The 24,053-nt window shown below is 41.0% G+C and overlaps 1 protein-coding gene across 1 annotated transcript in view; it reads left to right on the forward strand.

Moving 5' to 3' along the window:
• bmpr2b (bone morphogenetic protein receptor, type II b (serine/threonine kinase)) overlaps window positions 1-24,053 on the forward strand; it is a 298,656-nt gene that overhangs the window by 230,764 nt on the left and 43,839 nt on the right. The window contains exons 5-6 of the mRNA XM_063051556.1: window positions 10,355-10,446; window positions 12,953-13,183. Coding sequence (XP_062907626.1) covers window positions 10,355-10,446; window positions 12,953-13,183 — 323 coding nt within the window. The remainder of the gene's footprint in view (window positions 1-10,354; window positions 10,447-12,952; window positions 13,184-24,053) is intronic.

The raw sequence follows: 24,053 nt of genomic DNA on the forward strand, positions 1-24,053 counted from the left end.
ATTCCCAGGGATACAAGCCAAACATGAAGAACTCTGTGAATAGATCAGAATAGGCCTGATTAGAATAGAATATGTGGAAACAAGGGTCTGAAGTAAAGGATGTACTGGAAGAATGGGTTTTAATTGTTCCGAAGTGGGACTTGCCCTGTATTGTTCTAACTCTAAGACAAACCCATTCTTCCTGTACATCCTTTACCTCAGACCCTTGATTCCACTTATGTGTGTTTTGTGTGTGTGTATATGTATGTATGTATGTGTGTGTATATATATATATAAAACGTTTGTGTGTGTGTGTATGTGTGTTTATAAGGTTCTATTCTGAACAGGCTTATTATGATCTGTTAGCAGTCTTCTTCATGTTTGGCTTGTATCCATGGGAATTGCTAACATGATCCATACTTGTCATCTTAGCTTCAGGCCCTGCTATTTTTGAGTTGCTGCAGCCACGTGGGCCATGTTTCTGCTCTGTGAGCAGTAAATGTTTTTTGTCCTTGGCTTCTCCATCTAATCCCTTCTTTCTGTGAGTCTATTCCAGCAATTTCCTCCTCAAGTATATCTTTTCCCTGGGTGATCTGCTCATTGTGTAGGCATACACAGAGTTCTACCGAAAGATATGCTCCCTCTACTTCAAATACCTGACTCACTTTTCTTTGCCTGCCTTCATTGTTTTACCTCCTACTCTTGTTGTATAGATAACATCTCCAGTGATTTGGAAAGGTTGGTCATTTATCAACACTTATGCCCCACATCAATTTACATTTCAGCTTGCTAGCCTCCTTACAATGCTCTTGATAAATCCATGAGTCATCAGTGCTAATAATGAGGACCCCCATCAGCTTTTTAGCTGACCTGGATGTTGTCTAAATGTAGACAGAGAGGGTTCTGCTGTGTTTTTATGTCTATTTTACTGGTTGACTTTCATACCTTCTTTCCTTGTTAGGCTAACCAACTATGGACTGGGTGGCCTCACTTTTCACTTATCATCTCCTTTGCACTTCTATCTCTAGTGCAACAGTCCCTCACTAAGTGCTCTGGACAGTGACCCACAAAGCAAATTCTCCCTGCCTTCTCTGTAGCTGCAGCCACTACAGCCACCTTGTGACCTCTCTTCCCTCTCCTCCAGTCTCTCTCCTGGTGCTGCTGTAGAGTAATTGGATCCCACTACCTTCTGCAAGTCTAAGACCTCTTGGTGAGCTGAGCTCAGTCCTTCCTTGATCATTTCCAGAAGATTGGATCACCCTGCCCTGTACGACTCATAAATTTTGTCAAAGTGGGCTCCAAACAACTCTCATTATTATACCCCATTTACTCGTATTTCCCTCAGCTGCAGTCTGAATTGCCCTTTAAAGTTTCAATATCTCTTATTTTTTTTCATACAAGCTAGAAATCTATGTACCATTCTGCAATCTGTGGCGATACTCTGCTGCTTGTTTAGCGATCATTTTCTTCAACCAAAATGTGTATGTGTTCAGATCTATACTGTGAATTTAATCTCTTTTAGCTTATACCAAAACTGAATTACCACAACTCTGTGAGGGCAAATTAGATGGAAGTCTTTCCTAAAGACTCATTCCAACCATCCAAGGTTTATGAATAGTTGAAAAGAGGGTGAGCATTGCTTAACCTCTAAGCATCACTCTATAACAGGTTTTGCTGAGTATAGCCTCTCGAAATAGTTCCAAATAATTTCTAATATCAAACACAAGGAAAGGGAAGGAGAAAAATAAAAGTATATATTCCATGAGTTTTCCCCCTCATTGACACTAAGCTCATGATACCTGCTGTGCTCCCTTCTGTGCAGAATATTAAGTGTTCTTTCATTATTTCCCCTTCTGATATTTGATTCAAAGTTTCTCTCTTCTCTCTTTCCCTCTCCCACTCTCTCTCACTCACTAAAACAAGTATACAGGTAAACAGGCTCCCAGACAAGAATACCAGTACCCCTCAGAGGGCCGACTGAGGTATAAAGTCACCAGGTTGTGACATGGTTTGTAAATTGGAAATCAACAAAAACAGTGTGTAGGAGAGGAGCAAAAAAAGATCTAAAGTGGGAGAGTGGGCAGGCATGGGATGAACAGCTGCCGGCCGGACTCAGACTGACTCTGTATGTGAGCAACCTAGCTCATGATTGTTGTGGTTTGAGGTGGGGAAAGAAGGCAGTTGGAAATACCTTGTTCCCTTCTGTCAGACGATGCATACAGCCCGGCAGCAGACAGCAAATCCATACCCATCTATCCCAACGGTCTCCCAAATGCTTTTCATCAGTGACATTGTCACTCACACAATTATATTTTACCTGTTGCTTTACAGCTCTTTGCTCTGTACTTATTGATCTTTTGGGAGAAAAAATATTAATTCGCCTCAAATGATCTATTGAGTGCTACATTTAAATATACTCCTGCATTAGACTGCTGTAGTTGTTGGGATCAGTATATCCCAAATGAAGTCCCAATGGAGACAGGGTCCACAGATGTAAAAGTTCTTTATTCAGAATAAGCAAACATTAGAAGGAGAGTTGGTGGAAGGTATCTCTTGGTAGAATCTTGTTGTGGAAACTCGGTAGAATTTGTTGGAAGAATCTTGAAGTGCATTGATGCTTTAAGCACAAAGATACAGCAGCTGATTATATACAGTTCCAGTAGTTGCAATCAGATAGTTTACTTTAATATCCTGATGTAGACAAGGGTGATTTTATAGAATTGGATACTTACAATGGCAGTACATCTCAACTGACAAGAACACCTCTGAATATTGAAGCATCTTCGTTGGGAATCCACACTGCCAAAACAGCTGCCTTTTACCACTTCAGCAAAAGACGGCACTCTGTGCCATCAGTGGTGCTTGTTCATGCAACTAAACTTGTCCTAGGTTGAAGACTAGTCCTGTTTGTATTTATTAACCACTATCCCAACAACTCCTGAAGCATGTCCCACACATAACAATTCCTAACATTGTAGCTGCCATTGGATACATATTGATTTGTTGTATTAAACTCAGTGATAGTCTCAGTGTTCTAAAATTGAAAGTTAGTATTAATATTTTGGGCCTTTAAGTTGATAAGTGTGGTTTGGACATAAATGTCCATGCAGATATCTGTTTGTGGTATCAGGGCTTCTTATATATCAAAATCTTAGACTATAAGACATAGTAGAATTAGGCTATTTGGCCCTTTGAGTCTGTTCCGCCATTTGACAATGGCTGAACAATTTCCCTCTCAATCCCATTCTCTTGCCTTTCCCCATAATCTTTCACACCCTGACTTAGCAAGAATCTATCAACCTCCGTCTTAAATACACCCAATGGCCTGACCTCCATAGCCGCCTGTGGCAACGAATTCCACTGATTCACCACTCTCGGGCTAAAGAAATTCCTCCTCATCTCTGTTTTAAATGGGCGTCCCTCAGTTCTGAGATAGTGCTCTCTACTCCTAGACTCCCCACTATAGGAAACGTCCACTTCACATCTACTCTATCTAGGTCTTTTAACATGCAATAGGTTTCAATGAAATTCCCCCTCATTCTTCTGAATTCCAGTGAGTACAGGCCCAAAGCCATCAAACCCTCATATGATGAGCCTTTCATTCCCAAAATCATTTTCATGGACCTCCTTTAAATCATCTCCAATATAATCATATCCCTTCTTAGATAAGGGGTCCAAAACTACTCACAGTACTCCAAGTGAGACCTTATAAAGCCTTAGCATTACATCCTTGTTTTTATATTCTAGTTCTCTTTAAATGAATGCTAACATTGTATTTGCCTTCCTCACTACCAACTCAACCTGCAAGTTAACCTTTAGGGAATCCTGCACGAAGACTCCAAGTCCCTTTGTACCTCAATTTTTTTGGATTGTCTCCCTGTTTAGAAAATAGTCTACTCTTTAATTCCTTCTACCAAAATGCATGATCACACATCTACTGAGACTGTATTCAATCTGCTACTTCTTTATCCATTCTCCTAGTCTGTCTACAAAAGTTCTTCTGCAGACTCCCTGCTTCCTCAACATTTCCTGCCCCTCCACTTATCTTTATATCATCCACAAATTTGGTCACAAAGTGATCAATTCCATCCAAATAATTTTCATACAAAGTAAAAAGTAGCTGTCCCAAAGCCGACCCCCATGGAACTCCACTAGTCACTGGCAGCCAATCAGAAAAGGCTCCCTTTATTCCTAATCTTTGTCTCCTGCCAATTAGCCAATGTTCTATCCATGCTAGTACCATGGGTTCTTGTTAAGCAGCCTTATGTGCGGCACATTGTCAAAGGCCTTCTGAAAATCCAAGTACACACATCAACCAATTCTCCTTTGTCTATCCTGCTTATTATTTTCTCAAAGACTTCTTACAGGTTTGTCAGGCAAGGTTTTCCCTTAAGTCCAAGTACCCTGAAACCTCATCCTTAACGATCGACTCCAACATCTTCCCAACCACTGAGATCAGGCTAACTGTCCTATAACTTGTTTTCTTTTGCCTCCCCTGAAGAGTGGAATGATGTTTGCAATTTTCCAATCCTCCAGAACCATGCCAGAACTGACAATTCTTGAAAGATCATTACTCTTGCCTCCACAATCTCTTCAGCTCCTCTTTCTCAACTGTGGGATGCAGTCTACATGGTCCAGTTGATGTGTCTATCTTTAGACCTTTCAACTTCCCTCGTAATAGCAACTGCATTCACTTCTGCGCCTGACACTCTCAAACTGCCAGCAAGCATGCTGTTTGTATCTTCCACAATGAAGACTGATGCCAAATACTTATTCAGTTCATCCACCATTTCCTTGTCCCTCATTACTACCTTTCCAGTATCATTTCCTAGCCATCCAATATCTTGCCATTCTTTTACTCTTCATATATCTGAAAAATCTTTTGGTATCCTCTTTGATATTATTTGCTAGCTTACCTTCATATTTTATCTTTTCCCTGTTTATGTCTTCTTATTTGCCTTCAATTGGTTTTTAAAAGCTTTCTAATCCTCTAACTGGCCCCTATTTTTTGCTCTATTATATGCCCTCTGTTTTCCTTTTAAGTTGGCTTTGGCTTCACTTGTCAGCCACAATTGTGTCATTCTGCCTTTAGAATATTACTTCTTTGGAATGTAGCTTTCCTGTGCCTTCCAAGTTACTTTCAGAAACTCCAGCCATTGCTGCTGTGCTGTCATTCCTGCTAGTGTCCCCTTCCAACCAACTTTGGCTAGCTCCTCTCTCAAACCTCTGTACTCGATTGTAATGCTGATACATTTGACTTTAGCTTCTCCCTCTCATGATCACCTTCTCCTAAGGGTTCCTTTACCTTAAGCTGCCTAAACATATCCAGTTCATTACATAACACCCAATCCAGAATAGCTGATTCCCTAGTGGGCTCAACAATAAGCCACTGTAAAAGGCCATCTTGTAGCCATTCTACAACGTCTCTCTTGGGATCCAAAATCAGCACCAACCTGATTTTCCCAATCTACCTGCATATTGAAATCCCCCATGACTACAGTAATGTTGCCCTTTTGACATACATTTGCTATTTTCTGTTGTAATTTATAGTCCACGTCCTGACAACTGTATTTAAATTCCATCGGGGTCATTTTATCCTTGCGGTTCCTTTAACTCTATGCACAGAAATTCTACATCTTCCAATCCGATGTCACCTATTAAAAATTTGATTTCATTTTTTTACCAACAGAGCCATGCTACCCCCTTTGCTTACCTTATATAATCTGTATCCTTCCAACTATAATCTTAAGATCCTAACTATAATCTTCTGTCAGCCATGACTCAGTGATGCCCACAATGTCATATTTGCCAATCTCTAACTGTGCTACAAGATTATCTAACTTATTCCGTATACTGTGTGCATTGAAATATAACATCACCAATCCTGTATTTGTCACTCTTCTTGTGTTTGTTCCCTTGTTACTCTGCAACTAATCCCACTGACTGCAATTTTGCAAATCTGCATGTGGTCTTGATGGTCTCACTACACACTGCCTCTGCTTGTATACCAACTGCCTGATCCTCAGTCCTATCACTCAGTTTCCCAACCCTGTATCGAGTTATTTTAAGCCCTCCCCAACAGGGCAAAATCATCCTATTCTTACCTTCATCAGCATGCGGTACAGGCAGCAATCCAGAGATTACTATCCTGGAGGCCGTACCTTTTTAGCTTTCTACCTAACTACCTAAATTCTCTCTTCAGGACCTCCTCCCTTTTTCTACCCATGTCATAGGTGCCAATATGTACCAAGACTTTTGGCTGCTCACCCTCCTGCTTTAGAATGCTGTGTACCCGATCCAAGACGTCCCTGACCCTGGCATCTGGGAGGCAACGTACTATCCGGGTGTCTCTACCGCATCCACAGAATCTTGAGTCTTCTTCTCTAACTATGGAATCTCCTTTCACTTATCACTACTACAGTCCTCTTCTCCCCCCTTCCCTTGTGAGCCACAGAGCCAGACTCAGTGCCAGAGACCTGGTCGCTGCGGATTCCTCCTGGTAGGTCATTCCCCACTCCCCCTCCCCATAACAGTATCCAAAGTGGTATACTTATTATTGAGGGGAAGGAATGGCCATAGGGTTCTCTGCACTGACTGTCCAATTCCTTTCCCTCTCTTGATAGTCACCCGGGTGCCTGCCTCCTGCAACTTAGGATGATTACCTCCCTGTAGATCTTATCTATTATCTGCTCAGTTTCCAGTATGAGCCAAATGTTATCGACTGTAGCTCCAGTTCCTCAGCATATTCTCTGAAGAGCTGCAGCTCAGTGCACTTGGTGCAGGTGTGGTTATCCAGGAGGCTGCAGGTCTCCCAGAATTCCCACATCTCTCACAAAGAATGCAACCCAGCCTCTGGAGCAATTCTCACTGGTCTAACAATGTACTAACAGATGATGAAGAAGAAACTTGCCAGATACGTACCTCACCCAAGCCTGTTCTCGCTGAAGCCTGATGAGCCAAAGCCTCCTCACTCTTACACTGATAGTCATAGTCATAGTCATACTTTATTGATCTCGGGGGAAATTGGTTTTCATTACAGTTGCACCATAAATAATTAAATAGTAATAAAACCATAAATAGTTAAATAGTAATATGTAAATTATGCTGGGAAATAAGTCCAGGACCAGCCTATTGGCTCAGGGTGTCTGACCCTCTAAGGGAGGAGTTGTAAAGTTTGATGGCCACAGGCAGGAATGACTTCCTATGACGCTCTGTGTTGCATCTCGGTGGAATGAGTCTCTGGCTGAATGTACTCTTGTGCCCAACCAGTACATTATGTAGTGGATGGGAGACATTGTCCAAGATGGCATGCAACTTGGACAGCATCCTCTTTTCAGACACCACTGTGAGAGAGTCCAGTTCCATCCCCACAACATCACTGGCCTTACGAATGAGTTTGTTGATTCTGTTGGTGTCTGCTACCCTCAGCCTGCTGCCCCAGCACACAACAGCAAACATGATCGCACTGGCCACCACAGACTCGTAGAACATCCTCAGCATTGTTCGGCAGATATTAAAGGACCTCAGTCTCCTCAGGAAATAGAGATGGCTCTGACCCTTCTTGTAGACAGCCTCAGTGTTCTTTGACCAGTCCAGTTTATTGTCAATTCGTATCCCCAGGTATTTGTAATCCTCCACCATGTCCACACTGACCTCCTGGATGGAAACAGGGGTCACCGGTACCTTAGCTCTCCTCAGGTCTACCACCAGCTCCTTAGTCTTTTTCACATTAAGCTGCAGATAATTCTGCTCACACCATGTGACAAAGTTTCCTACCATAGCCCTGTACTCAGCCTCATTTCCCTTGCTGATGCATCGAACTATGGCAGAGTCATCAGAAAACTTCTGAAGATGACAAGACTCTGTGCAGTAGTTGAAGTCCGTGGTGTAAATGGTGAAGAGAAAGGTAGACAAGACAGTCCCCTGTGGAGCCCCAGTGCTGCTGATCACTCTGTGGGACACACAGTGTTGCAAGCATACGTACTGTGGTCTGCCAGTCAGGTAATCAAGAATCCTTGACACCAGGAAAGCATCCACCTGCATCGTTGTCAGCGTCTCCCCCAGCAGAGCAGGGCAGATGGTGTTGAACGCACTGGAGAAGTCAAAAAACATGACCTTCACAGTGCTCGCTGGCTTGTCCAGGTGGGCGTAGACTCCACTCAACCCAATGGCCACTCTGCTTGTCCCTACCTTATTTTTATTTGCCCTTGCTAATGAATCACTATTCAAGTTATGAAGTTATGTTTTGCAATTGTTTCCCTACCCCATGCCAAGATAAACTGGAAACAAATTAATTGCCTTTTAATTTCCTTTGCCACATTAAAGATATTCATAATACAATGGATTTTGAGAAGAACCTCTCTAGGCATTTAGTTGCCACAGTGATAAAGCCACCATCCATCTGAGCTATAGTCAGAGTCATTTATCATGAAAATTAGTCCTTTGGCCCACTGAGTCTTAGCAAAAATCACAAGGAACCAAGGTTAATTCTCACCCTGGCTGGGTAAAAGGCTGTGATAGTTGGTCTCAATAGTCCTGTGCTATTGGAAGAACTGTCAATCAGGGCATTGAGTCCTGATGAATATTCAATTAATACTTCTGGATAATTTAGTTTAGAAACCTGGTGAAGATATGTGCAGCTTTCCAAAGATGCCATCCATGGCTTGATAGCCCTTTAGTTACTATATAACCTCATCCTCAACAAATGTCCAATGGGGTGAGTTAGCATTTTGGTTGAATCTTCAGTGCTACCTCCCCTGTCAGATGGAAACCAATTAGACAACTTGTGTCAACTAGGCCAATGGGAGTATCTGATAGAATAGTTGGCCGACTTCCACAGACACTGCCAACTAAAAGAAAAAATGTAATGCCAGAAATACATGGAAGGTTGCATAGGAAGGAAGTCTGACTAATATTTTTACCATTTACCATTAAAATTTCTTGTGTGATTATCACTGCTGGCTCTATGAGGTTGATCTGAAATTGTTTTCACTGAAGATTAGCTGATGTAGTGTGTCTCATCAATTAGTACCATTGGGAATCTTGCTCACTGGATGACTCATGCTATTTGAAAAATTTCAGTGTCAAAGTTCAAAAGTTCAGACTTTGAACTTTTAACTTTTGAATTTTGATGTTGTAAGTTTCCAAATAGTATGAGTAATCTAGTGAGTGAGATTCCCAGTAGCACTAATTGTTACCCTGTTAGCAGCATTGGTTTGATCCCGTCTTTCCCTCTTGGACATCATTCAGGTTGAATCTAGACTAACAATTCTGGTAGTTCTGCACATTGCGTGTGGATTTTGACAGTATACATCTATTTCTTGGTGAGTTTGGAATAGCAGAAACTTCCCTTCTACAGTTGAATAATTGGCAGAAAATCACAAACTCACTCGAGCGTACTTTTGCAAGAAATGGAAAAATATCTACGTGCAGTGGAGCATGATGTTCTATGCTTGATAGATATTTGTAGAGGAAAGCTTGTTAACTTGTTTAATGGTGGAATGATGTAGACTAAAACTAATATGCTGTACTAATCTGGGCATGTTTGATGGGGAACACACACAGAATGCTGGAGGAACTTAGCAGGTCAGGCAGTATCTACGGAGAGAAATAAACAGTTGATGTTTCAGGCTGAGACCCTTCATCAGGACTGAACTCCTGATGTTTGATGGGGTCAGCCCTGTAATGCGTATATATTTATTCGGTACCAACCTGATATTGTATCTGTCACAGGAGTATTTGATGGGTTAGTGTAGACAGAACTTCATTTTGTATCTAACCTAAGAACATTATTCTGTGTCTAACCTTTGTTTAACCAGTTCAAGGGACATACAGTATAGAGGAAGCCTAATTCTGTTAAAGTGAAGCTGAATCTATCCTGTATTTTCAGTAATGATACCAGATAATTGAGATGGAGAACTTTTCACTCAAGAGCATGCATTACTCGATGATGTTCACACATAGTAAGTTTAAAAAATAAACAATGCTTGTTTATACTTCAGGAATGGATGGATTTAGATGGATAACGAATATATTATTAAGGCTGTTAACCGTGCAGTATCTTTTTTCTTGTTTATTCCACAATCCTATCACTTGTAGATATGTATTAGTTTTTCACGTTGTTATCAAAGAATACATTTTTTAAGTGCTTGTTCATAATTTCAATTCTCTAATCAACTGATAGCCCATCGCTTCAGAGGGTTCCTTGCTATGTTCTAATTACAACGCTTCACTTACAGGTTCTTCATACATTTGATATGGTGAACATGTTAACCCAAATTTGTATCATTTCTTTCACAAACCACATGAAACCAGAAAGTATTGACTTGATATATTTACCATGTTTATCATTTTGTTCTGATTTTTATTTAATTAGGAGACAGGAAGCATGGACTTCACAGTATGAACATGATGGAGGCAGCACCTTCGGAGCCTTCCCTGGATTTGGACAGCCTCAAGCTGCTTGAGGTAGGTAAATCCAACTGTACTTTATAAATGCATTTGAGAAACAGCTACCCAGTGTAGAAATATATCATAGACCAAATAATTTCAGTTCAAGCAAGCATTAGCTGGCTATAGTGTTACACGTACTTGGGACGTGAAGAACATCTATAATCCGTTGGAAAACTGGGGAATCAAAAATTGAACTTGGTAATGTTTCCAACTTAGATACCCTCCCTGTACTTTCATCTAGGTGTCAGTTGTGTGAGAAAAGCCATCAATTTGTACAGTCGTCAGCTGAGCTACTCAAAAATTCAAGTAGAAAGAATTAGTAATGCAGAAAGCTTCTCTTTGGCATAGCCCCTTCTATCCAGATCCAGTCATTAAGGAGAAAAATTATCTGTAAGATCTCTTGATATACTGGACCAGTATATTGGTAAACTGTTCAGCCTAGTGTTAGAATGCTTCCCTATAAGCAGGAAGATGTCAGCAATCCATCTCAAGTTTCTGTTGAGTACTCTTGACAGGACAAAAATTGGTATTTCTTGGGGTCCTGTGGAACTGACTTATTAGGTCAGATTTCTTTTTGTATTGTTGTGTCATCAAAGAACTTAATTGAGCAAACTCCTTGTTTATGTTTGCATATAATAAATAGCATTTGGTATGTTTTACCTTATTGAAAAAAGACTATCACATCTACTTACTTTGCAAGATGTATTCAGTCATCTCCAACCACTTGCACAACTGTATGAGTATTTTCCTTTGAAAGTAAATATCCATTTCTCTTTTGAAATTTACTATTGTATATCCCTCCAGCACTCTTTCAGATGGTGTTTTTCAGATCACTGTAACTTGGTGTGAATAATGTCCTCATTTCCCCTTTGTTTTTTCCTCCAGATCATGTTCTATCTTGACTGCATTCTGCTTATGCTCTATATTTATCGATATCTGCTATTCAAAATAGTTTCTCCCTAAGACTGAGAACCAGAGAGTGTACATTGTTAATGGAGCTGTAATTACTAAGTAATCCAGTAACTTCAAGAAAGAGCAAGAGGAATACTGGAGGACAAATAGGTATACAATTGGATCTATTAATGAGAATCAAAACTCGAGCATGATAGGCTTCTCTAAAATTATTAACATATCACGGGGTTTAACTTTAGTTAGCAAGCAATTAAACTGAAGAGATGAGGTTTAATATTGTTAAAGTATGGAAGATTTAGTGAAAAGAAGAGGCATCATGTGTTTACATGATGCCTCAACAGAAGAGGTGTTCAATCAAAGTAGGTTAGAGTCCTATTATCCATTTACTGTACAAAATATACCTTACTTGAAATTCAGTTCACTAATCACCTCATTTGTTACTGGTGCACATTGGCTTCTAGATAAGCAGTGATTTGATAGCAAAGTTCTCAGTTTCCAGATCCTGCTATGGTCTTGCACTTAATAACATTTTCCAGATCTACAATCTTTCAAGATAACTGTGCTATCGCAGCCTTTTCCACATTCTTGACTTTATTTTTTCCCACATTTGGTGAACATGCAGATGGTTCAGAAATTCCTTCCCTAAGATTATTCTCTCAACTGCCCTGTTGGACCTTTTTGATCAAACTTATTAACTATCTCAAATTTTGTTCAATAAATTTGGAAATTTTACCATGTTGCACCATACAAGTTGTTATTAAAGGATCAATGAAACCACACAAGAGCAGTGTTTCAATGGTAGGGATCAAAAAGAAATTCTGTCTGTCAGGCTATGTTTATGAGGGTTAGGAAGGGAATGGAAAATTGTCTGAGATCAAAGTCTGGCGTGGTTCACTATGAATTGGTCACTTTAGCCATTTGAGTAAGTTAACAATGAACTGATTGCTATTTACTGAACTGGAGAAATAACAGCCTCATGACAGGGTTGGGGAGTTGGGAAGAAAATGGATTGAAATTGGCAAGATGGGAATACCAATCAACAAGAATAGAAGTCCCTACATAAAGTAGTGGATACAGCCCAGTCCATCACAAGGAAAGCCTTCCCTGCCATTAAGCACATGTATAAGAGTGCTGCCACAAGAAAGCGGCATCCTTCCTCAAGGGCCCCACCATCCAGGCCATGCTCTCTTCTCACTGCTGCCTTTGGGAAGGAGGTACAAGAACCTTAGTTCCCATACCATCAGATTCAGGAATAGTTATTACCCTCCAACCATCATTCTCCTGAACTAATGTGGGCAACTTCACTCACCTCAGCACTGAACTAGTTCAACAACCTATGGGCTCACTTTCAAGGAATCTGCAACTCATGTTCTCAGTCTTATTTATCTATCTATTTATTTATTTGCTTTATTTTGTATTTGTATAGCTTGCCTTTTGCACATTGGTTATCAGTCTTTGGAGTAGTTTTTCATTGATTCTAATGTATTTTTCTGTTCTACTGTAAGTGCCTGCAAGAAAATGAATCTTTGCATAGTATGTAATGACATGTATGTACTTTAATAATAAATTTACTTTGAACTTAGAAATAAATACATCATTTCATTTTCAGGTAATTGGCCGAGGTAGATACGGTGCAGTATATAAAGGATCTTTGGATGAACGTCCAGTAGCTGTGAAAATCTTCAGTGCTTCAAACCGTCAGAATTATATCAATGAGAGAGACATATACAGGCTCCCACTGATGGAGCATGAAAACATAGCCCGCTTCATTGTGGCTGAGGAAAGGATATCCAGTGACAACAGAACCGAGTACATGCTGGTGATGGAATACTATCCCAATGTAAGTCACTTGGCTGGAGCTATGGGACATTTAAAACTAACCAGTTAAAACAGTCCTTCCAGGTGAGGCAGCTCTCCACCTGTAAGTCTGTCAGGGTCATCTACTGTATTTGGGGTTCCCAGTGCAACTTCCTCTACATCACTGAGATCCGACGTAGGTTGGGAGACTGCTTTGTCCAGCACCTTCAGTCCTTCTGCAACAGAGAGGATTTCCTGGTGGCCTACCAGTTTACTTCCACTGCCCATTCCCATTGTGATCTGTCACTCCTTGGCCTTCTCTACTGCCACGATGAGGCCAATCTCCAATTGGAGGAGCAACACCTCATATTTCGTCTAGGTAGTCTCCAACCAGATGGTACAAACAGCAATTACTCTAACTTTTGTAATTTCTCCTCTCCCCCACCCCCCTTTTTCATTCCCCATCTTGCTCCCCCTTACCCCTTCTATTTTCCTCACCTGCCTCCCTCTGATACCCTTCCTCCTCCACTATCTCCCATGGTCTACCGTCCTCTCCTATCCTATTCCTTCTTTTTCAGCTCTTTACCATTCCACCTATTAACTCCCAGCTTCTCACTTCATTGCCCTTTCCCCACACATCTACTTTTGCCCTCACCTGGTTTCAGTTATCACCTGCCAACTTGTACTCCTTCCCTTTGCCTCTCACCTTCTTATTCTGGCTTCTTCCCCTTCCTTTTCCAGTCTTGATGAAGGGTCTTGACCTGAATCGTGGACTGTTTATTCCCCTCCATTGAAACTGCCTGACATGCTGTGTTCCTCCAGCAATTTTTGTATGTTAAAAATAATCAAACTCCTCAGTTACCTGAGATTTACTGATACTGCTGAAAATATTGCACCATAAAACATGTGTGCTACGATGTTCCCCATTGTTCAGCATTATGACAGGAACCCGTGGGCAGGTAATAGGTTTTGCTCGATAATTGGAAATACTCAGACATTAAAGATTAACCAGCAGCAAACATCAAAATGCTCAACATGGATAGCAAGAACTGATATTTTGCTTTCATTTGCAAATGTCTTATTAAACCGTGTTGTGAGATTCAGTAGAAATTTTGGTCCTGGATAAATTCTGATAGTGGAGATGCTGTTAAGGAACCATGTTTTCTATAAAGCACAGCAGGTCTGATAGCCACCACTACATTTAATTAGAAAAAAAAAACTCAGTATTACATAGTATATTTCTTTACATACATGGCTCATCTTTCAAATTGTGAGAAACATTGAGTATTATAATTATAAATTCTCCATTTACCAATACTAGATAGTGTTTTGAGGTGTATAGTACTGGAGGACAGTACTTGTATGCATCCGTGTTACTTTGTGACACTTGAATATTGTACAGGTAGGTACTGATCTTATGCTGGGATAAAATTTGTTTCTGGCATATTATAGTTTAATTTATGTTTATTTTTCTTGTGAGTGTTGCTTTTATAATGCTGCTGCAAGTAAATTTTTCCGTACACCTGTGCAGTGCATACATGTACTTGTCCGTTTGACAATAAACTCAACTCTGACTTGGACTTTGTACTAGTAAGGGAACAGTTTGAGGTTAGAAAGAGCATTCTTCAGTATATTAAGAAATTGGTTAAAAATCTGATACTTTGATATGTTAAGTAAATCTAATTGTGCTCCAAATGGAATGTTAGTTACACAGAGCACATATTGTCTATACAAGACCTCTGCATAGGTCTCCCTCATCCAGACTTCATTTCACCTTATAAATTAATCAGTTCTATCTGCTGCTGTCAGTTCATATGTCAGCAAGTTCTACATCCTTTATTTAGCTCACGTGTTCTGACCTCACCTACTTATGAAATAATTTCTCCACAACCATTCCAACAAACCTTCATAATTTTCATAGATCTCTCAAAAGAAACACTGATTGATCATGGCACCTTCATGACAAGTACAGAGACCCTATAAGCAGATGGCAACTACTATCCAAAACAAAGAAAAAATATTTCAGCCGTCGTGTCTGTGCTCAGTGGAGATGATGGCGCTGATAGGATGAATGACATAATCTTTGCCTGTATTTCTGTATGTTTTTGGTCTTCTGCTGCTGTGGCCCATCCGCTTCAGGGTCTGATGTGTTGTGTGTTCAGAGATGCTCTTTTACACACCACTGTTGTAACGTGTGATTTTGAGTTAATGCCAGCTTCTTGTCAGCTTGAACCATTCTGACCATTCTCCTCTGAGCTCTCTCAGTAGCAAGGCAGTTTTGCCCACAGAACTGCCACTCAGTGGACGGTATTTCATTTTCACACCATTCTCTGTAAACTCTAGAGACTGTGGTACATGAAAATCCCAGGAGATCAGCAGTTTCAAACCATCTCGTCTGGCACCAACAATCATTCCATGGTCAAAGTCACTTAGGTCTTCAGATTTCTTCCCCATTTTGATGCTTGGCCTGAACAACAACTGAACCTCTTGACCATGTCTGCATACATTTATACATTGAGTTGCTGCAACATGATTGGCTGATTAGATATTTGCATTAAACAGCTATACAATTGTACCTAATGAAATGGCCACTGAGTGTATGTTCTGTGACCTAAATCTACACTAAACTAACTACTGACCAAAATTATTTCCCTTAATTCAGGAAGATGTTGTATCCAGCATTGTTATGACACCCTTTTAAAATTTTCAATAATGTACAACCTCTTGAAGCATTTCTTCTAAAGCACTTCTAGCCCCTTACAAGTGTGGTCCAGTCTTTGTTACTCTCACCCTGCTTCTTTAAAGCACTGGCTAATGTTATCTGTTTCTTTTTCATGCTCTTTCACTCTTCTTGTTGAAGTATCTTCAATCTAATTGCCACTAAGGCACCAATCAGTTACCATTTACTATTGTGCTCTCTTTCATTCGTTGAGGGATCACTGCTCTATAACATCATGGCATTTCCTGTGAGTTTCTTTCCTGCATTGCCTAGAGTAACTATCTTCTTCCAAGTTCCGTGTTCTTTCATATTGAAGGCATTTGACAATGTGCCACGTAAAAGGCCAAGGAGAGAATATGGTATTAGGGGAGGTGATTGAAGATTAGTTATAACTAAGAAAACAGAGTCAGAATAAATTGATCTTTTTCAGGCTGGAGGAAAGTACTTCCACTGTGTTGTTGGGTAGCAAGTTCTACACACTAGATCAGAGAAAGATAAAGAAAGGAATTCCAAGCCTGAATATTGTAGCACACACAATGCTGGTGGGACTCAGCAGAATAAAGAGTATGTGTGTTACTCTGGATTTCTAGCATCTGCAAAATTTGTGTTCTTGAATATTGTAAGCCTTGAAAAGGGACAAAACTGTGGTGTTCTCATATGCTTTCTAACTTGCTTTAAAGTTACTGGTTTAGATGTTAGAGGAGCTTTGTGAGTAAATGCATTGCGAATTGAGTAGATGGAACACATCGTAGCCACAGTGCACTGGTGATGGAGTAATAAATACTTAGGTTGGTAGTAATAAAGCAGGCTGTTTTGTCCTGAATAAGTTATAGAATTATAAAGTCTTAGTGGAAATCAGCATGGCTACAGGTCCTTTGGCCTGGCCAACCACTCCCAATAACTCAGGCTCTCTAGTGCTGGTAACATCATCATAAATCTTTTCTGCACACTTTCCAGTTTAATCACAGGGTGACCAAAACTGTGCACAGTACTGTAAGTACAGCCTCACTAATGATTTATACAACTGTAATATAATGTCCCAACTTCTATACTCAGTGCCCTGTAAGATGAAAGACGGTGTACTAATTGCTTTTTCTACTATCCTGTCTACTTCTGATGTGCTTAAAATGAACTATGCACTTGTGGTCCGAAGTCCCTCTGTTCCATTACTCTCCCTAATGCCCTACCATTCATAGTATAGATCCTATGCTGGGGTGACTTTACAAAGTATATCACCTTACATTTATCTATTGAAATTAATTTGCCACTCCTTAGCCCACTTCTCTTGTAAACTATGATAACCACCTTCATTATAAACAGTACCTTCTAATTCCGTGTCATCTGCAAACATAGTGATAAAACATTGTGAATTCACATCCATATCATTATATAAATAACAAGTAACAAGGGTCCCAACACCAAACCCTGTGTGACACCACTAGTCATCAACCTCCATTCTAAGAAATTATCTTCAGTCACGACCCTCTGCTTTCTTCCTTCAGACTAAGTTTGAATCCACTGAACTAGCTCTTGCTGGATTCCATGGGGCCTAACCTTCCTGTCCAGACTACTTTGTGAGACCTTCCTGAAATCCTGAAAGTCAACCTTTTTGGTTATTTCTTCATAAAACTAAAAGGTTTACCAAGCATGACTTATGCATAAAGCCATTTTGACTCCTAACCAGACTCTCTATCTAAATGCTAGTAGACCCTGTCCCTCTTCACCACCATTGATGCCAGATGACTGGCCTGTAGTTCCCTGTCTTGTCCCCCTTGAACAACAGGACAATATTAGCCACACACCCGTCTTTGGAAACTTCACCTGTGGTAAATGTGAAGCTAATCTCTCTGCAAAGGCCTCCATGATATCCTTTTTAGCCTCCCACAAAGTCCAGTGATGCCTTCGGTGAGGCCCAGGGGATTTATACATACTTCCTCCCTAGTAATATGAATGTCTTTCAAAATATCACTACTTGTTTCCCTTATCTCTTGAGCAACATGAATTTATCCTCAGTAAACACTGAGGAGATATATTCATTAAAATTCCCACCCATCACCTGTGGCTCAAGATCTTGGCAGCCCTGATGATCTCTAAAGGGACCTACTGTCTCCCTCACCACTCCTTTACTCTTAGTATAGCTACAGAACCTCTTGGGATTTTTCTTAACCTTACCTGCCAGATCCATTTCTTATCCTCTGTCTCCCTGATTTCTCTCTAAAGTATTTTTAATCTTTTTATAATGTATGGTTCTTCAATTTCTTGACCAGAGTTTCAATATCTTTCCTCAGTCAAGATTCCCTAAATCTGCCAGGTTTACCCTTTACCCTAATAGGAACATGCTGCTCCTGGACTCTCGATATCACACTTTAAAAGCCTTCAATTTGCCATTTGTTTCTGACTCTTCAAACAGGCTCACTCCATCTGGATCCTACTTAATTTCCCTAACACCGGCCCTGCTGTAGTTTAGGACCCGAGCCTGTTGTATCCTTTTCCATCACTATTTAAAAAATAATAGAAACTAGTGTCAAAGTGCTCCCTGACTGCTACTTCATTTATTTGTCCTGCCTCACTCCCTAAGAGTATGTCCAATATGGCACCTGCCTGAGTGGGCCCTTTATGTATTGACTCAGGAAACCTTCCTGGACATATTTCACTAATTCTTGTCGAGGTCCTTTACATTCTGGGTCATCCAGTCAATACTGGGTAAATTAAAATCTCCCATTAATGTAATCCTATTACTCTTGACAGCTATGAGTAATTTCTCTACACACCTGCTCCTCAAGTTCCCAGTCTCTTTTGGAGGTTGAGTATATGCATCTGCACTAGATTGACCCTTTATTTTTGTTTCTAGTAATCTAGTTAGGTGGTTATAAGACTCTGCCCAGATTCTAGGACAATTGTGACTTTTGCTGCAGAATGATATGGCTTGCTCCATGTGAGTTGAATATAGGGAGGAGTGTAAGAAAACAGTCTCCTACAGAGTAAACAAATTTTGTGCACTCAATACTCTGTTCAAATAGTCCGCTAAGGCAAACAGTCCACCAAGTTTTAGTCCTTGACTGTCAATAGAAATCCACTACACTTGGCAAATGCAGTAACATTCATCTCCGAGCTTGTGCTTTGCAGATACAAGAGGTTGTTTGGTGTGTGTATAGATAAGTTGCTTGTGAAAGAATGCCCAACCTCTTAACATTTTACCACAGTATTTATTTTACATATAGAGGAAACTGGGTGATTGTAGGTAGCCTTCTCTGAAGAATACCATGGAATCAATTTACTTCTATTTTTTTAAAGTTCATTTAGAGATACAGCCCTCTGAGCCGCAATGCCTAGTAACCCACTGATCTAATCTGAGCACAGGACAATTTACAATGACGAATTAACATGCTAACCATTACGTGTTTCGTCAGTGGGAGGGCAGCCATACGCATAAGGGAAGGAACATACAAACTTGCTTATAGAAGACACCGGAATTGAACTCCGAACTCCAAGTCCTCTAGCTGTATTAGTGCCTCGCTAGCCGCTATGCTACTGTGGCACCACACAGTTTGATAGTTGCTTTTCCTGACACAAGCTCTTGATACCCAGATTTTTAAAAAATAAATTTACAATCTTAAACTGTAATGGTAAAAAACACATTTGAGGTGGTTTTTGCTATGTTTGATGCTAACACTGGGTATCTGCAGAAGACCAGCTTTTATTGTCAGTAAGCTGCATTAAGGTAGAAGAAAAGTCATCAGAGTTCATCTAATCCCAACTTCTATCCATGGATTCCTGCTAGAAAGTAACCTTCATTTTAAATTTTATGTAATTGGAGTATCACTTTGATGCAGCTGGTGGAGCTGCTGTCTCATAGCTTCAGTGTTGACCTCTAGTGCCAAATGTGGAGTTTGCTCATTTTCCCTGTGCCATGTGAGTTTCCTCTGGGTGCTCTGGTTTTATCCAAGTTCCAAAGACTGTGCATTGGTATTTTAATTGACCCTAGGCTAGGTGAGTGGTAGACTCAAAGGTTCAAAGATTCAATTTAATGTCAGAGAAATGTATACGATATACGTCCTGAAATGCTTTTTTCCCGCAAAACATCGAGGAAAACAGAAAGTGCCCCAGAGAATGAACGACAGTTCAACATGAGAACCCCGCAGTATCCCCCCAGCTCTTCCCACCGCCGTAAGCGGCGGCGAGCAACAATCCCCCGTCCCCCCACCGGCAAAATAAGATGTCACCCGCTACCGAGCACAAGCATGAGCTAAGTGATAGCAAAGACACAGACCTTGCAGTTACTCCAAAGACTATTGCAATTCATCTGACATTCAGCAACCCACAGGTTCTCTCTCTCCCTAATAAGGGAGAGGGAGGTGTCCCCCATTTTCACAGCTAGTGGGAGACATAACAACAACCCGCAGGTTTATGATGTTAAAAGTCCGTTTCTTTCACTTTTTTTTTTACAAGCTCTGTTCCCAAAGACCACAAAGACCTCGGGTCTTTGGACACATAGCGAAAGATTTTCTGGCCTCCTCAGTGACACACGAGTCTCCTTCTGTGACACCGACCCTTGATCTGCCTGTCTTCAGAGCCCCGAGATCTTAGGCTTCTGAACACTAGGCCGCCTCTCAGGCCTAACCCTTGGTGTGCTGAACATCGGCTGGTCCTGAAACCCCGAGAACGGGTTCCATTCCTGCAAAGAACCAAAGTCAGCATGTAACTCCAGGTCAGGGAAGTTGATGGACAGAATAAAATGGGATTGATGTCGGATTAGTTTAACTGGGTGTTTGATGGTGTTGTGCTTTGTTGTGAGGGAGGGTGCAGAGCACACACTAGCACAGCAGCAGCTTGCAGAATATTCAACTGAACTTTCTTGATAATGCTGCTTGTTCAGTATGTGGAAATCCTCCCTTGTGGGAGTGGTTAAGTGATTTACATAGGAATAACCCTATTAACAACCACAACATTGCCCCTTCTTGAAAAAAAGGAACAGTAAGTGTGTACTTCTTGTTTATAGAACTGCATTGAAATTAGTCACCGAAATTGAGCAATTCAGCTCACTTCACCCATTACATGCAACTTGTGCTCCTCAAATAAACATAAACAGACCCCCAAACATTAGTAAGGATGTGGCCTACAAATTACAATGAGAGATAGAAAATGCATGCCAAAAGGACAATGTTACAATAGTTATGGGATCTTCAATATGCAGGTACATTGGGAAAATCAGAATGGAGCTGGATTACAGGAGGGGGGATTTCTAGAATGCCTATGAGATGGCTTTTTAGAGCAGCTCGTGGTTGAGCCCACTAGAGGATCAGCTATTCTGGATTGGGTGTTGTGCAATGAACCAGAATTTATTAGAGAGCTTAAGGTAAAAGAACCGTTAGGGGCAATTGATCATAATATGATCGAATTCACCCTGAATTTTGAGAAGCCGAAGCTAAAGTCAGAAGAATCAGTATTACAGTAGAATAAAGGGAATTACAGAGGCTTGAGAAAAGAGTTGGCCAAAATTGATTGGAAAAGAACACTGGCAGGGATGATGGCAGAACAGCAAGGGATGTAATTTCTGAGCAGCTGAGTTGTGGACCGCTGTCTGACACAAGTGTCTCTGGTATTCCATGGCATGCGAATACAGTTTTCAGGTGCTGTATAGTTGCTGCTAAGGATGTAGAGGACAGCTTGGACATCTCATCATTCTGTGAGTAGTAATCCACAGTGAGAAGATGCTTGTCTCTCTTCAGCTCAAAAATGTCTGTGCCTGCAGTTTGCCATGGAAAGTCTGGAAATGTGGGACAGAGAGGTTCAGTATGATGTTTGTGCAGTTTTCTGCTTGCTTCACATTGCTTTACATAATCTCCCAGCTGTGTGCTCAGACCAGGCCACCACACGGATCGTCTTTTTCTTGGGTGACATTTTTTTGATGCCTTGATGTCCTTGGTGGATTTGATTGATTATTTTCACGTGCATAGAAGCAGGAATAGTGAGTCTGGAGTTGTTTAGGAGCAAACCATCAATAATTGTGAGTGTGTCTCTTTCAAGCCAGTAAGGTCTGAGTTCATTAGCTCCTTTGTATCCATGCTCACAGTATTGCAATAACTTGCTGCAGATTTGGTCCTCTTTCAACTCAGTGTGAATTTCATCCAGTTTACTATGTGATACAGGAAAGCTTTCACGTACCTGAGCTAAGTAGATGTGGTTATCTTCCATGAGGGCAGAGTCAGCTTCTGTCCACTCTCTTTTGCATGCCATCCTCAACAGAGTGTCAGGTGTTGTGAAAGATTCGCTGGGGACATGTTCAATGTCATAACAGTATCACATAAGCCTCATTCTGAATCTTTGCAGACGTGGAGGTAAGTCATTCAAGTTTTTCTTCTGAAAGAGTTCAGGGTTGATGAGATGTCAAAAGGGATTTTCCTGAAGGCATTGCATCCATATGGTGTGATAAAGGTTGTGAGCTTTTATGACTCAGGGACTAAATGAATCTACTAGAATCTTGACTTTTCATCTAGTTTGGTGAAGAACTTTGCTCCACCCAGCATACCCAATGTGTACTCAACAGAGGGCAGAATAAAATTCTCCCACGTCACTGCATTATTCAATTTGTTAGATCAACATAGATTCTCACTGTGCCATCTGGCTTGGGAACAGGAACAGTGCTTGCACACCAGTCAGTAGGTCCATTTTTACTGTACTTGTGATGTCAAGCGCCTCCGTTCTCTCAAGTTCAACTTTGACTTGGTGTCGCTCCTGGCCTCAGATGGGTAAGGTACTCTTCTTTCAGTACCCCCAGGCCTGTGAACAACACTGGTACTTTTCCTGCCATTGAACATTGTTCAATGAATCCAACCTTGCAATGAGGTTCAGCTTCTCGATGGCATGTCATACCAGTAGTGTTGAGAAGAGATTCTGAGTAGCATTGGCATCCACTTTTAACTCTTTCTCATGTTTACAGATGGAAGTAGAAAACATTCCTTTCACACTGAGCATATGTTTCCCTGGCCCCATGAGTACTTTCTATGTTGGGTTTAGCGTAATGCCTGTTTTGTTCACCAACTTTGTGAACAGACATTCAGGGATTTCTATGACCATTTTAAACGTCACTACTTCATTTTGAAACTGAACTGTGGTACACCAGCATTGTCTATTTGAACCTAGAGCCCCAAGGAAAGTTCTCTCTTCGTCTGAATCATGGTCTTCTTTGACCTCTTGAAGAAATGTTTTTGAGTGGCACTGGCTTTTATAATGGCCCACTCTACTGCATTGGTGGCACTTCACTTCTTTTGCTGGACAGAATTCTTTGACGTGGATTGGAGACTTGTCACATCTCCTGCAGTTGGGCATTTTACCTGCTTTTTGTTTCGCTTCTCTGTTTGAGCTGAGCTCTACTGTCACCTCTTTCTGTAGTCTTTCTGACTGTACCTTGTTTCCTCTGATTTATCACATTTCGCATTTGTCAGTCTTATTCCATTCATAATGTCATCTCTTTTGTCATCCATATCAGTGTGCTTACTTGATGTTCCTCTGAAGGCTGAGTGAGATAGAATCTGAGTGAAGGCTAGGATCTTTATGTCCTCGTTGTCAAGGTTCCACATGGTAGGCTTATTCAGAAAGTCAGAAGGCATGGGATCCAGGGAAGTTTGGCCAGGTGGATTCAGAATTGGCTTGCCTGTAGAAGGCAGAGGGCCATGGTGGAGGGAGTACATTCGGACTGGAGGGTTGTGACTAATGGTGTCCCACAAGGATCAGTTCTGGGACCTCTACTTATCGTGACTTTTATTAACGACTTGGATGTGGGGGTAGAAGGGTGGATTGGCAAATTTGCAGACGACACAAAGGTTGGTGGTGTTGTAGATAGTGTAGAGGGTTATCGAAGATTGCAGAGAGACATTGATAGAATGCAGAAGTGGCAGATGGAGTTCAACCCAGAGAAGTGTGAGGTGGTACGCTTTGGAAGGACAAACTCCAAAGCAGAGTACAAAGTAAATGGCAGGATACTTGGTAGTGTGGAGGATAAGAGGGATTTGGGGGTACATGTCCACAGATCCCTGAAAGTTGCCTCACAGGTAGATAGGGTAGTTAAGAAAGCTTATGGGGTGCTAGCTTTCATAAGTCGAGGGATAGAGTCACGAGGTAATGATGCAGCTCTATAAAACTCTGGTTAGGCCATACTTGGAGTACTGTGTCCAGTTCTGGTCGCCTCACTATA

Source organism: Mobula hypostoma, chromosome 6 (assembly GCF_963921235.1).
Source record: "Mobula hypostoma chromosome 6, sMobHyp1.1, whole genome shotgun sequence".
Classification (NCBI taxonomy): domain Eukaryota; kingdom Metazoa; phylum Chordata; class Chondrichthyes; order Myliobatiformes; family Myliobatidae; genus Mobula; species Mobula hypostoma.